At 54.1% G+C, this 13,925-nt stretch overlaps 1 protein-coding gene across 6 annotated transcripts; it reads left to right on the top strand.

Moving 5' to 3' along the window:
- Window positions 1-1,940: 1,940 nt before the first annotated feature.
- On the top strand, window positions 1,941-13,518 carry ATOSB (atos homolog B). 6 transcript variants are annotated; one of them, XR_002648342.2, is made up of 10 exons: window positions 1,942-2,057; window positions 9,343-9,486; window positions 9,738-10,708; window positions 10,868-10,926; window positions 11,118-11,223; window positions 11,349-11,507; window positions 11,835-11,903; window positions 11,987-12,162; window positions 12,280-12,511; window positions 12,866-13,518. XR_002648342.2 is itself a non-coding variant. In XM_022600241.1 (9 exons), the coding sequence occupies exons 3-9, from the start codon at window positions 9,815-9,817 to the stop codon at window positions 12,431-12,433; spliced, it is 1,617 nt and encodes a 538-aa protein (XP_022455949.1). In that variant the 5' UTR covers window positions 1,942-2,057; window positions 9,343-9,486; window positions 9,738-9,814; the 3' UTR covers window positions 12,434-13,518. The 6 variants fall into 6 exon arrangements, 5 of the variants coding, with proteins under 5 accessions (XP_089769501.1, XP_089769500.1, XP_022455949.1 ...); XM_022600241.1 differs by having other exon boundaries at window positions 12,280-13,518; XM_022600242.3 differs by lacking the exon at window positions 1,942-2,057 and adding an exon at window positions 6,246-6,423 and having other exon boundaries at window positions 12,280-13,518.
- The last annotated feature ends 407 nt before the right edge of the window (window positions 13,519-13,925 follow it).

Below are 13,925 nucleotides of genomic sequence, written 5' to 3'. Positions count from 1 at the left end.
TACTCCGCAACGGGAGAGGCCACAACAGTGAGAGGCCCGTGTACCGCAAAAAAACAAACAAACAAAACAAACAAACAAAAACAAACTGTCAAGGTCATCAAAAACAAGGAAGTCTGAGAAACTGTCACAGTCAAGAGGAGTCTAAGGAGACATGACAACTAAATGTAATGTGCTATCCTGGATGGGATCCTGGAATAGAAAAAGGACTTGAGGTAAAAACTAAGGAAATCCGAATAAAGTATGGACTTTAGTTAATAATAATGTATCAATATTATTGATTAATTGTAGCACACAAACCATACTAATGTAAGATGTTAATAAGAGGGCAAATTGGGTGTGGGGTATATGGAAACTTTCTGTACTATCTTCACAAATTTTTTGTACATCTAAAATTAAAAATTTATTTTTAAAAAGTCGAGTAATTTACCCAAATTCATACAGCTAGTAAATACTCCTTACCCAAAGTTCAGAGACCAAACCAAATGACTTCAAACTTTGAGCTTTTTCCACTACACAAAACACTTCCAACTTTACTCTCTTGGATTATAGAGGTATTTGTATGACAATCGGAACAAGTTCCATAAGGGAAGAAAAATTTTTTTTTTCTTTTTCTCTTTTTTCATTTTGCCTAGCACACCACTGGTGTTCAGTAAAGCCGCTTAAGTTAACTACTCACAGAAAGAAAGTCACAGAGATCTAAAGAATCTGAGACTTTGAGAGAACTTTAACATGTCCAGTCCATCACACAGCCATCAATACCGCTGGCTCCAGAGAGAAGCCCGCCAGGCCCCGGGCTCAGAGCCACTGAGCTCTGCAAGGGTCCTGTGCTGCCATCTACCGGTAGCTCGTAAAGCGTCGACTTCCCCTGCTGTATCTCGGGAACCCGTGGGGCTGGGGGTAGTTGGAGAGAAGATTCAAGCGCTAATTAAATTACAGAATATATGTAACTGTCACATAGTTCAATCGACACTTGTACAAAGCAAAGGCTCTTCTTTTCTCCGGCGATTGCAGGCTCCCATAACTCCGTATTAATACTTAGGCTCATAAATTTACAGACTTCTTGCTGACCTACCTCCACAGGTACAGATCTGACTTGTACTGCCAGTCTCTCAAAATTCAGAATCTCCCGCAAAGCGTAGGCTGCGGAAACTGCTCATCCTCACAGTCTTGAGACCCCGCCAATCAGATTCCCGCATTTTCACAGAATCCTGAGACTCATGGCACTACTTTGCAAACCCCACAGACCTCCCCCATTAGGGCAAATAAGCGCGCTAACGCAGACGGCTTCACTAAGAGGTTCAAGTTTCGCAGGCAGCTCACACCAGCTCGAAAGCCTAGGAAGGCCCCACTCAAGCTTGGCGCTCGCAGGCTGACGCTTTGGCGCTGGTTCTGGCTCCCCACCTCTGGCAGGATCCGGTCAGCCTAGGCCGCCGACTGCGGACCGAGGTCCCGCCCCTCTAGACCTGTCATCACAGCAGCCGCACGTGGCCGGGGTGGGACCTCAGGCGACCTGCAACCATCACTTTGTCTCCTCCACCATCCATTGGGGCTGCCGCAGCCAATCAGAGCCAGCGGTTCCGGGCTGGAGAGCCAGCTCCAGGGTGAGGCAAGCGGGAGAAGGGGAGAAGGGGAGGAGAGGCTCCGAGATGGGAGGGGGCTAGCAGGGGAAGGGAGCCTGGCACGGGTTCTGCCAGCCTGGAATCCGAGGGGGCGGGTCCTAGTGAAAGGCGGAGAGACCAAAAGGGGGCGGGGATCAGGGGTGGGACGACGGACAAGCAGAAATTCAATGGGGAGACGCCGAGAGGAGAAGGGGCGGAGCCAGGGAGGGGCGGGACCTGGATTACAGGGGAGGAGCCCCAGGATTAAAGAAACTGGGAGAGGGGAGGAGCCAGGGGAAGGTGGGAGGTGGGACAAGGGGGAGGGTGGGTCCCGTCGTTGCGGGGGCGGGGCTCGGACCAAAGGGGCGAGGTTTGCAGGCCGAGGCTGCAGCTAGGGCTGCTGTGTAACTGCCTCAATCCATTACCTCCCCAGGTGCAACGGGACTCACGGAACTACAGGTGTGTGGCGGGGTGCATGTGGAAGAAGGGACAAGGACGGGGGTGCGCTTGGGCAGACATGAGGAGGTGGGGATCACGTTAGGAAAGGAGAGGATCTAGAGAAATGCTGGGTGGGGGTGGAGTGAAACAGTTGGGGGAGGAGTTGGGGGCTCAGTGTAGGGGCTAGGAGGTGCATTCTCCAGTAGCCCTTGCGCGGGAGGGGCGGGAGTGCTTTGTGAGGTGGGAAGTACAATGTGAGGGGGTCAGGTCGCTATCAGAAGTGGAGGGTTCAGACGACACTTGAGGGGGAGGGGATCTGAAGCGCTTTAAGGGAAAGGGGGGGTGTCGTGTGATGGAGACAGGCTGGTGGTCCGGAGTGTGGGATGGGCTGTGTGGAGGAAGAAGGGATGGGGCTGTGGGCACTGTGTGAGGGGAAGGGGTTGCAGGTCCCATCTGGGGAGGGAAGAACCCCTAGTGCTTTGAGAAAGTCTGGGGGCATTGTAGAGACTCCGGAAAGATGTTTGTGTACTGTGTTTCAGGAATGAGGGTGTTGGAATTAGGGGGGTGAAGAAGCCAGTCTGTGGTGTTCCCGGCTCATCAGCTCCTAACTCCACCTTCAGGCCTGAGCACTCTTAGAGAGGATCCAGGCCCTACTTGCCACTAGGGCTTGTGTGACTCTCAGTCGGCTTTGGATCTGTCTGGCTGAGACAGGTTTTTTCCCCCTTAGCTGGTGTCCCTGGGGACCCTTCCCCTGCTTCGGTTCCTGTTATCCCCCCACTCTAGTTCCTGTTCCTCCTAGAAGCTTGCCTTGATCCCTGTCTTCCCCCTCCTCCCCCACTTTGCCCTGCCCTTATGCTCTGGGTGTGCTCATTTCCCACTTCCTTCCTCACCCTGGGGCCTGGCCTGGTCCTTGCCTGTCTAGGAGCTGTGCCCTGCCCCAGACTTCGTACTCCGTGGCCAGAGACCTAAGTAACCAGCAGCAAGGCCCAGACCTCGCCCTCACTACTGCAGAGGTCTCTCCCAACAGCCCCCCAAGTGAATGGTAGACACCTTTTTACCACTTGCCGCAAACTGATTTCCCCACACTTTTCCTTCTCCTGGGTAGGGAACCCTAGGCCCCTCGAAAATTCTGGGCTTCTGTGGGAAGGGGAAATGGTGAGAAGTACTGAAAGTCTATGAGGCATGTTTTGAGAGGTGGGCCACTATTGTCGGCTGAACTTGGGAAGGGATGTGAGGTTCCAGTCTCTGCTGGGGGAGGGAGGGGGAATGGCTCCCCACCCTCCTGGCTTAGAAGCTATCAGAACTGAGACTAGGGCCTAGTCCTTGTGGCGGCTCCTCTGGTTCCCTGAGGGGACTTGATGTAGTGCCAGAGCTCTTTTTTGCCCCTGGGCAGGCTGGGAGAGGGTGAGAAAGCCCTGTTTTCCACACAGTGGCTGAATGAGTGTGACAGTGTTGCTGAAAGGGGCCCCAAGCCAGTCTCCTCTGGCTGAGAGACTGGCTGGGGAGGGAGGGGGTGCTGAAGCCAGACAAAGCCGTGGGGTAGGGTGGGGTAAAGGAGGGCAGGCTGAAACCTTTGAGGAGGAGCTGATTGCTATGGCAACACAGCTTCCCAGACTGTCTCTCTGAGAGGCGGGCTTAGGGCGGACTCACTCCAGCTTCCTCAAGACTGAGGCATTTGTGTGAGTGGGTGGAGCGTGAAGAGAAAGGGCATCAGTTTGCTGTGCAGAGGCTGGAGTATATAGACTTTCTGCTTCGGTACAGGCAGCAGTGCATTCAGATGCTTGGATCCATCCTCTGAAAATGGATATGAGTGAACAGCAGCCATTAGAATTATAGCAGTATAAGGTCCGAATTGTAGAGGCCCTCAATGTCTATACAAACGCTCATTTTTACAGATTTGGAAATTAACAAAGAGACTGAGATTTTCTCCAGGTCTCACAGTGAAAGAGCAGGTGTTAGGATCCAGGTCTCCTGATTGCTCTTTACTCAGCCCAGGGCTCATTGTTTCTTTCAGCCAGTGTTTATTGAGCACCTATTATGTGCCAGACACTGATGCTGATTCTGGGAATACCAGCATGAACAAAATGGACGAAGTTGCTGTTCTCATGGAGCTTCCATTCTAATAGGGGGAGAAATAAATGTGTGTGTGGCTGGGAAGGGAGAGAAAGCGGGGAGAGGGAGGGGGAAGGGGAAAGAGGGAGAAGTGTCAGCTGGTGATAACTGTTATGAAAAAAATAAAGCAGGGTAAGAATTTAAGGCAGCTAGGTAAAGCCTCTTGATTGTACCATGCTGCTTGCTTTCCCAGTACACACTGAGGCCTAGAACATCTTTGATCCTTCCCTCTGAACTTCTGCCCCCTGACTTTTGCAAATAACTAAGGCCTGGGCCTATGGTAGTGGCAGTTAGATAGAACAAGGTGGGGTCACCAAGGAATTACTCCTTTCCTACAGTGTTCTTTGTCTACCTGTCTTCCCAGTAAGCTTTTACTAAGGCAAGTGGGCTTTTACATTGGTACTCTGCAATTTTGTTCAGGGTGTTGAAAATCCCGTTCCTTAGCATTAGGGAACCAGCAAGGAAGTCAGTCCACGGCAACTGGGTTCTTTTTCAGCGTTTTTCCCCTGGTCTGAGGTAAGGAGAAAGGAGGCTAGAGGAACTGTTACTTGGTTGTCCTTCCTAAGTCTAGGGCACAGGGAGGAAGTAGGGGAGGAGAGCCTCATTTTACTGTCCAGTGACAACCTCAGGGCCCTTAGGGCCCACCACTACAAGCAAGGTAGAAACAAGGACCTTGGGGCTTCTGTGGCTTCTGAACTATAAAAGAATGCACTCCCGCTCTTCTGGAGGCACAGCCAGGGAGCCTGCCCTGGCTGATGCTAATTCTTTAGGGTCTCAGTTTGAGTCTTTCCTCTTTTGGCTCTGGTGTTTGCCTCTTGTTTTGTGGGAGGCCTGAGTCTTAGAAACCTCTTAAGCTCCAAACTGTCTGACTTCACAAGTGCAGAGGGAAAGGTAGGCAGGACTGTTTATTTTCTTAGCTTGCCCGTAGATCAGCCCCTCTAAAAAGTGTCTTTTAATGTCTAATCCTTGCAAAGCTTTCCATCCTGGTCATTTAAAGGGTAAGAGAATAAGAATTAGGAATGCTGGTTCTGCTGCCACTTAATTTGGTTGGGTCTGGGCTGGGCTTGGGACCCAGTGACTCAGGGGGAGGGTGGGGAGTTTCGAGGGAGCTGTGAGTCATGGGGGTGAGCTCTGTCAGAAGAGTTGGGCATATTTCCCCCCACTCTGGGCAGGAGCCTTCCTATCCCACTTCTTCCCCTGGGTGCTCTGCCTCCTTGAACAGGGGCTGATGAATAGAAAGAGTGCAGAAGGGCTGAAGCAGCCTGATCTCAGAATGGAAGTTTAGAGGCACAAAGGATGATGTCTAGTTCCTGAATTAAAAGGTATCCCTATCTCGGGAGCCCTTGGGGCCCCTCTAATGAAGGCAAAAGAACATCAATATAGAGTAAGAGAGGAACAATACTATTTCTCAGTGGAAAGAGATGAGATCCCACTTCAAGACCTTTTCATCTGCCCTGGCACGAAGGAAGCTTCCTGGGATTCAACAGCCCTCTGGTCTCTGGACCTCTGGTTTGCAAGGCACGGAGAGATGAACGGGAGTGGGGATATTTGGGATCTGGTGTTGAAAGAGCAAGCTGACTTTGGGGATTGTCGAACTTTGTCTGTGAACGCCCTAGGTCGTCCTACTGACCCGCCTCTGAAGAGGAAGGGAGGGGTGAAAAGTGGGAGGCCTACGTCTTTCAAAGGGTTAAAAGGCAGGGCTGAGAGCTGCTTTGGACTCCTGCAGCTGAGAGGTTAAGGAGATGGGCGGGGCGACCCTATGTAGGCCGGCCCCCCCTGTGGACCAATGGGCTTGCGTCTCTTGGAGGGGGCGTGCCTCACGCTTGAGGTCGTGGGGAGGCTGGCATCCTTTAGGCCAATTAGCATGGTCGCTGCCCATGGGGGGCGGAGTTTGAGGGGGGCGTGGCGGCCGCGGCTGCAGCGGTGGGGGAGTGGGGGCGCTGGGCGGGGCGGGCTGCCCCATCAGCTGGTAGGAAATGGCCTGTGAGTCAGAGGGGCAGCGGAGTCGGCAGTGCGGAGCCCGGGCGCCCGTGGGGAGGGACAGTCGCGGGGAGGGGCGAGGCAGCGGCTTGGGGGCTGCGGGCGCCAGGGCCCGCTAGTGTTGCACACGAAGCTGAACAGAGAAGATCCTAACAGAGCAGGGCTCAGGCTGAGCCACCCTTTGTCTGGGTTGGGGGCCCGTGGTGGGGAGGATCGGGCATTCGAGGGGAGGGACCGGGACGGGACGGAAGGGCCTGGAGCAGCGGCGCCGCGGCGGAGCCAGTCTGGGAACGGGGTGAGTTTGTGCTAGGGGGAAATAGCAAATCTCCGAAGCTCCAGTAGGGAATGGGGCCTGTCCCAGGCTGTGGGGAGGAGGGGGGAGAGAAAGGACCTGGGAGGCTAAGCAGGGGGTGGGGGGGATCGGTCAGAACAAGGAGTCCTGGAGCCGGGGTGCTGGGGTGAGTCTACTGGGCTCATTTTGGAGGAGGTGCTAAGATTTGCTTCCTCTCCACGGAGGGTGGAGGGCTCTAGGCCAGAGAGAGGCAAGGGGTTGGTGAGAGGGCAGAGGTTAACCTTTCTACCCACAGTAGTGGTCCATGGGAACAGCCCCCGTAGCTAGTGTAGACGTGTGCAGGTACAAAATGTAGAGCAGCGGGCAGCAGTTCCTTCTGAACGGCGTGAAGGTGAAAAGCACATGGAGAGGAATTCTCCTTCCGGCCACCTTCCTTGATCAGGGTAGAAATGGATATCTTTAATACTGAAGGGGAGAGTGAGCCTGGCAGCTCAACACCCACCTACCCCACCTCCCAGGCCTAGCAGGTGTCTGAGGGTACAGACCCCGTGGTATTCTGGGACTTGTTGTTTTTGCTGGCCTTGCTCCCTTGGTATGTTGGGAGCTGTAGTCCTTGCCAGCCACAGCCTGGCACAGATGTTTGACGCCAGCTGCTGCCCACCCCCTGCACAGAGTGAGATTTGGCCTACCCTGCCCCTCCCCTGCCAAGTCCTGCCCCATGAGTCAGCTTGAAGCCATGGTCTAGAGCCAGACTGGCTGGGTGGCAGGAAAGTGAGTCTTAGAGATTTTCATTGACAGGGCAGGAACTGAGAGGACTCTGGGGTAATGAGCAGGTGCCAGCCATGCTGGGGTCAAGTAGGGCATCATGTCATCACCTGGCTTCCCCAGGGCAAGGGCTCAAGAGGTCAACTGGGATGATGGGATGACTTAGGGGTGGGAGTGCTAAGGAAAAGGCCCTTCCTGAATCTGTATAGCATGGGTAGAGGAAAGGAGGGAAGAGATTAGTACAGGTCGTACCCTCTGACAATGCTGCCATTGGCGTTCTGCCCTTTCCAGACGCCCCATCCACCACAGGGAACCAGAATTTTCTTAGGGCTTCCAGTTCTAATGAGAACTTGGTGAAATAGGATAGTGTAGGATAGTGCAGTGATGGGAACTTGGTGTAGGAGAGTTTTCCAGTCCCTGGATGCAAAGCTCCCCTTTCTCCCTGCGTCCCACCCCCATCTTTAACTTATTTTATTTATTTATTTTTGGCGGCGCTGGGTCTTCATTGCTGCACGTGGGCTTTCTCTAGTTGCGTCGAGCGGAGGCTCGGGCTTCTCATTGCAGTGGCTTCTCTTGTTGCGGAGCACAGGCTCTAGGCACGTGGGCTTTGGTAGTTGTGGCACACGGGCTTAGTAGTTGTGGCTCGCGGGCTCTAGAGCGCAGGCTCAGTAGTTGTGGCGCACGGGCTTAGTTGCTCCGCGGCATGTGGGATCTTCCCGGACCAGGGCATGAACCTGTGTCCCTCGCATTGGTGGGCAGGTTCTTAACCACTGTGCCACCGGGGAAGCCCCCCACCCCCATCTTTGTTGTTGCTGATTTTCCCTATACAGTTAATCTCCCTGCTTCTCTCATATTCTGGGAGTTTTTCTCTGCACTGTCAGGACTGCTGCCCAGATCTCTGGGACTTGCATTTTACTCTTTTGAGCCCTGCTATGTGCTTACCCCTGTGCTTGGAGTTGGGCAGAGGAGTGAAGTACAAACCTATCCTCAAGAACCCTATGGTCAGTCTACGAGATGTCTTACCCACAGGAGCAAACAAAGCTGTCACTGGGTTACAGGAGATAGTGGTACTGCTATAGGTGAGGTCTCAGAAGAGACAGACATTTATGGTCCAGGGTGGCCGTAGTAGGCTTTATGGAGAGGATGGCATTTGGCCTAGCCAAGGAAGGTTAAGACTCCGGTAGGCATAAGGGGACATTCCTTGGATGAGAAAGGGTTTTGTGGATAGCAGGCAGCACAGGCTACTGACCAAAGGATAAGCTTGATCCTGGGGGCAATGTTTTCTCCCATGAAGGAAGATGGCCTTCAACTAGACATCCCCTCACCCAATATGGACTCCTGAGGGTGGACTAGTCAGTGAAGACCATCTTGTACCCTGACAGAAAAGCAGTGGTTTTGGTTTTTGGGTGTTGGATGTGTTGGGGAGGAGTGGCGAGGTACTCCTGCTCTCTGACTGTCACTGTCTTATCACTAGTTTGCAGGGCCTAGGTAGGGGGAGGGGTAGGCCCTGGAAAGTGCCTTCTAGCAGTGCTTCCTCCCCCACCCCGCCCCCTCTAGACTTGTTTTTGGTTAGATTTGTTGCTTCCTGTTAAAGGGACAGACTGCTGGGGCCAATTGGGAGTTTAATGCTGAAGGGCCCACTTTGAGCTGACCTGGAGTTTGTACTTCTAAGGAGCGCTGTTGGGGATGTAAGTTTCTGTAAGACTTCTGCCCTTAGGGTTATGGGATGGCACTTGTCCCTTTAGAGATAGGTATGTGGGAAGGAGTTGTGCAACTCAGTGGCCTTGACTAGGAGAGTTGAATTCTTGCTTTGGCCACCTCTCAGTTGACATGGTCTCTTGGATCTTGGGGTATCTCATCCCCCCTCTCATTCAGGGCAGGAGTCCCCTAGCTGGTGGCCCTGATAAGTAGTTATCCTGCCTCAACTTACTTGTCACATCCTTATTACAATGAGCTAAGACCTGCCTCTCTGTGACTCCTTGTGTAGCCCAGTTCTGCCCTCTGGGCCCTGGATCCCAAGACTGCCCCTTCTGTTTCTGAAGGGCTCCTCATACTGGAGGAGGATGTCCTGGCGTATACTCTGTTAGCTGACAGTTGGAGAGCAGCCTTACTGCTGGCTCCAGAGATCCTGGCTTATGTCTGTTTTTCTCTCCTCAGGGTCCAGCTGAGCCTAGGAGCTGCACGGAATGGTGGCAGTCACCTCGCCAGTGCAGCAGGCATGGACCAGACTGCAAGCTAGGAGAGCAAGGCATCAGTCAGGAAGAGGGAACACACAGCTAGGCTTAAGGCCTCTTTATCGGGGTGAGTGCCAAGGAGAGGGAGGAGGAGCAGGTACAGTTAGAAACCTGAGCTAAATGTGTCACCTTCTCAGAAGTTCTGCGAGTGGCCTTTATATTCCATTAGTCCATCTGAAGGTATTAGATTGGGACACCTTCGCCCCCAGGAACCTCACAAGCTCACCTCTTCAGTCCAGGGGAGGATCTGAAATTCACCTGGGAGGGAGATGATTCACTGATTGCCCTGACCATCTTTTCTTCTCTTCTCTTGCACAGATGTCCCCAGGCCCCCCAGCCCAGGCCCAGCATAAAGGCTCTGGGGGGGGGTCCCCCCTGACCCAAGGCGGGGCTTCATGCGCCACGTGCAGGCGGAGCCGTCTCCATCCTCAGAGCCAGAGGCTGGCCCTTCACAGCCTGCAGTCAGGCAGGGGGCCCTCCAGGGTGGCCTGCTCATGGGCTACAGCCCGGCGGGGGGGGCAACATCCCCCGGGGTCTACCAGGTATCCATCTTTTCCCCTCCAGCTGGTGCCTCCGAGCCTCATAGGGCCCTGAAACGGCCAGCCCCACCCACTGAGGGTCCCCGGGAGCTGAAGAGAGGCCCTGGGCTGGGGGCCAGAGAGGGACTACCCCCTGAAGAACCACCTACTCTGGGGCTATTGGGCCCAGAGGGACTGGGGCTGGGACTGGGCGTGGCCAGCCAACATTTCTGCCATCATGGCCTCTGTGTTGTGGAACAGGGAGGTAGCTCCACCTCACCTTGGACTTCAGGGGCCCGGAGTCCCCCCTGGCCCCCATCAAATGCTTCCTGCAGTACTTTGCACACCAGAGACTGGGCTTCCCCACATCCTGGGGGACAGGGGTCCCTGGGGGAGTCCCCAGGGCCAGCCCCTCCGGGCCAGCTGCACACACTTGACACTGATTTGCACAGTCTTGCACAAATAGGGGGTAAGAGCCTAGTGGCTGGCGTGGGCAATGGGGGCAGCCCCTGGCCTAGGGAGTCCCCTGGCACTGCCAATGGGCACAGCCCCGAGCACACACCCCCTGGCCCTGGACCTCCAGGCCCCTGTCCCACCAAGCGAAGGCTGCTTCCAGCTGGAGAAGCCCCGGATGTCAGCTCTGAGGATGAGGGGCCAGCCCCTCGGAGGCGCCGGGGAACCCTGGGCCACCCTCCTGCTGCCAACAGTTCTGATGCCAAAGCCACACCCTTCTGGAGCCACCTGCTGCCTGGGCCCAAGGAGCCTGTGCTGGTAAGCCAGGAGAGGAAGTGGTCTGCTCTTAAGTGGACATCTGTGTGAGGAAAGGTGATGGGCTTGGGAGGATGTTCCTATGAGAGCTTGTGATGAACCCCTGCTCCAAACATACCTGGCCTCCACCCAATCTCTGTCCCTAATCTTTCCTCTCCATAGGACCCAACAGACTGCAGTCCCATGGGGCGGAGGCTGAAAGGTGCCTGTCGCCTGAAGCTGTAAGTGACCAGCTTCTCCCTCTGCCCCTCCCTGAAAATGGGGCAGATGTCTGTAATTCTTTTTCCAACCCCAAGGTGGGGGACCTCAGGGAAGGAGCCCTAGGTAGTAGCAAATTGTGGGGCCCAAGGACAGTAGCAAGCGTAGCAGAATACATCAAGCCAACCCACTTGTGTGTCCCCTCCCCTACCAGGAGCTCCCTTCGAAGCCTCCGGAAGAGGCCAGGCCTGCTGAGCACCCCCAGTGCCTCCCCTGTTCCTACCCCCGCCATCAGCCGTACCCTGTTGGGCAACTTTGAGGTAGTTCCCCTTGGGTTCCTTGATTGGTGGATCTTGCGGGAAGGGATGGTGGTGTGTGTGGCTTGGATGGGTAAGGAAAACAGCTAGCATCTGTCTCACAATATGTTTTCCCACCCCATCCCCAGGAATCATTGCTGCGAGGACGCTTTGCACCATCTGGCCACATTGAGGGCTTCACAGCAGAGATTGGAGCTAGTGGATCCTACTGCCCTCAGCATGTCACGCTGCCTGTCACTGTCACCTTCTTTGATGTTTCTGAGCAAAATGCCCCGGCTCCCTTCCTGGTATGACCTGACCTAAACCCAAAGTTAGCTCATGAGAGGCATGAGGGATTGGGGGCAGGGGGTATTCTTTTTTTTTTTTTTTTAACTGACAAAGCAAAAGACTTTATTGGGAAGGGCACCCTGGGCAGAGACCAGCAGAGTTAGGGAACCCAGGAGAACTGCTCTGGAAGTATTCTTTAGATGTTCTCGCCTAAGAGTCAGAGCCAGGTGGGGAGAACTCTAGTGTAGGGCAGGGGCGAGGTCCCAGAATGAGAGATTGTGGAGATGGATGAGTGTTCAGGGATCTCCCAGACCCTACTTTGTCTGATGGCTCCATGGCCTTCCCAGGGCGTCGTGGACCTGAACCCCCTGGGGAGGAAGGGTTACAGCGTGCCCAAGGTGGGCACCATCCAAGTGGTGAGTTTTCCCTGAGGGGGAGTGGGAGTGGGGACAGGAAAACATCCCCTAGACCCTACCAACCTTGCCCTTCCTGTCCCCAGACCTTATTTAACCCCAACCAGACTGTGGTGAAGATGTTCCTCGTGACCTTTGACTTCTCGGACATGCCTGCTGCCCACATGACCTTCCTGCGTCATCGCCTCTTTTTGGTGCCTGTGGGTGAGGAGGGAAATGCTAGCCCCACCCGCTGCCTCCTCTGCTACTTGTTGCACCTCAGGTGAGGACAGGGCCCTGGATATCCTTTCCACAACCCAGGCATGTCCTCCCTGAATAGCATCTCTCCTTGCTTGTCTACAGTCTGGGGTCTTACTTTGATCACCCTGTCCTCCCCCAGGTTCCGGAGCTCCCGCTCAGGCCGCTTAAGCCTGCATGGAGACATCCGCCTGCTTTTTTCCCGCCGGAGCCTGGAACTGGACACAGGGCTCCCCTACGAACTGCAGGCTGTGACTGAGGCCCCTCACAATCCACGTTATTCACCTTTGCCCTGATTGTCAGTGCCCTGAACCCATGTGGGCCAAGGACCTGCCCATCCTGCTCCATCCTGGACAGAGCAAACACGTGGAGAGGTGCGAGAGACCCTTCAGGCTTGAATTAAAGCCCTCACCACGCTCATGCCCAAACTGATTATTTGGGTGTTTAAAGCTTCTGATCTTACCACACTCTGCCCTACTCTGGGTACTCCACGTGCCTGCCCCCTCCCTTGGATTTCCCAGGCCAGCTGCGGTAGTGGGGAGGAACTGGAGCTACCCTGAGGTTGTCCTAAGTTCCCAGGCAAGTCATGCCAGCGTTGCCTCCCTGTCCTGGGCAGGGGCCACTTATTATTTTATTTATTTTAATTTATAATTTATTCAAATTGGATTGCCTTGGTAACGTCCCAAACCTGATAATTGGCATTGCCCCTCCTCCTTTCCCACTCTCAGATATTGCTCCAACCTCAGGAGTTGAAGAGGCTGATATGGGGGCTGTAGGAGAACCGCTCTCCCTCAGCTGAGAGCAGAGAAGTATTCCGGAAGGACTGAGTCACCAGCCAAAGACTCAGCTTCCCCTGTCCTTCCTTATTCCTTTCACTTCCCCGACCCTCTCACCTCTCTCTGAAGGCCAATTTGTGTGTGTGTGTGTGTGTGTGTGTGTGTACGTGTATGTGTGTGAGAGAGAGAGCATGCGTGCAGGCACACACACACAGGTGTCAACCACACCTCATCTAGGACTTCAGACTCTGGTTGTCCCTCTCCTTCTGCCTGTGTCTCCTTGCTTTGGGGTCCTGACTGAGGAAGGTGTTCAGGGGACAGAGTCAGGGCCAAGGACTGGGGTGCCTCCTCTCACCTGGCCAGACTCTGACCCACCTACCTCAGTTGGGGTGAGGGGCACCCCTCAAACTCAGTCATGTAGTTATCAACTACCCCATTCCCCACTCTAGACTCTGACCTAGCCTTAGCCCTGATACCTGGGGCTGGGCTGAGGGGAACAAGCATTTGCTAAAACTTGAAAAAAAAAAAAACAGGAAAAAATTGTACCTGGTACTTTTTTTTTAAAAAAAAAGAAAGAAAGAATAAATTCTTGTTTGAAACTTGAACTAAGCCTTCCTTTTTCTGTTCGGGAGAGCATGGGGATGGGGATGGAGAGCCTAACTAGAGCCGGGACTCTGCCCTTTCCCCAGGAAAAAGGCCTGAGGCAGGGAAGTCTTAGGGGAGGCCCCATGATTCTTAGGGTCTGGTCTTGCCCCTTTCACATAATGGGGTGGTGTGGTGGGGAAGGTTCTGCTGTAAAAGCTGAACTCTGAATGCGGATCTGGATTCTTACACTGGTTCTGTTGATGATTTTAGCGCCTCTGAGCTTCAGTGCTCTGATATGTAAAATGAGGGTGACTGTGCAAGTCTCCTAATGCATGTGACAGAGAATCGGAGATGTGTGCAGGGTGACATGCTCCAGAGAAGGCTGAATGTTGGGGCTGTGTGCCGGACTCTGTATGCGAGGGAACCT

The sequence above is a fragment of the Delphinapterus leucas genome, chromosome 6 (assembly GCF_059928025.1).
Source record: "Delphinapterus leucas isolate spDelLeu-1000000601 "Yukka" chromosome 6, BTC_Dleu_Yukka2, whole genome shotgun sequence".
In the NCBI taxonomy this organism is placed as follows: Eukaryota; Metazoa; Chordata; class Mammalia; order Artiodactyla; family Monodontidae; genus Delphinapterus; species Delphinapterus leucas.
The sequence above is the reverse complement of the archived record's forward strand: the minus strand, read 5'-3'. Positions and strand labels throughout refer to the sequence as shown.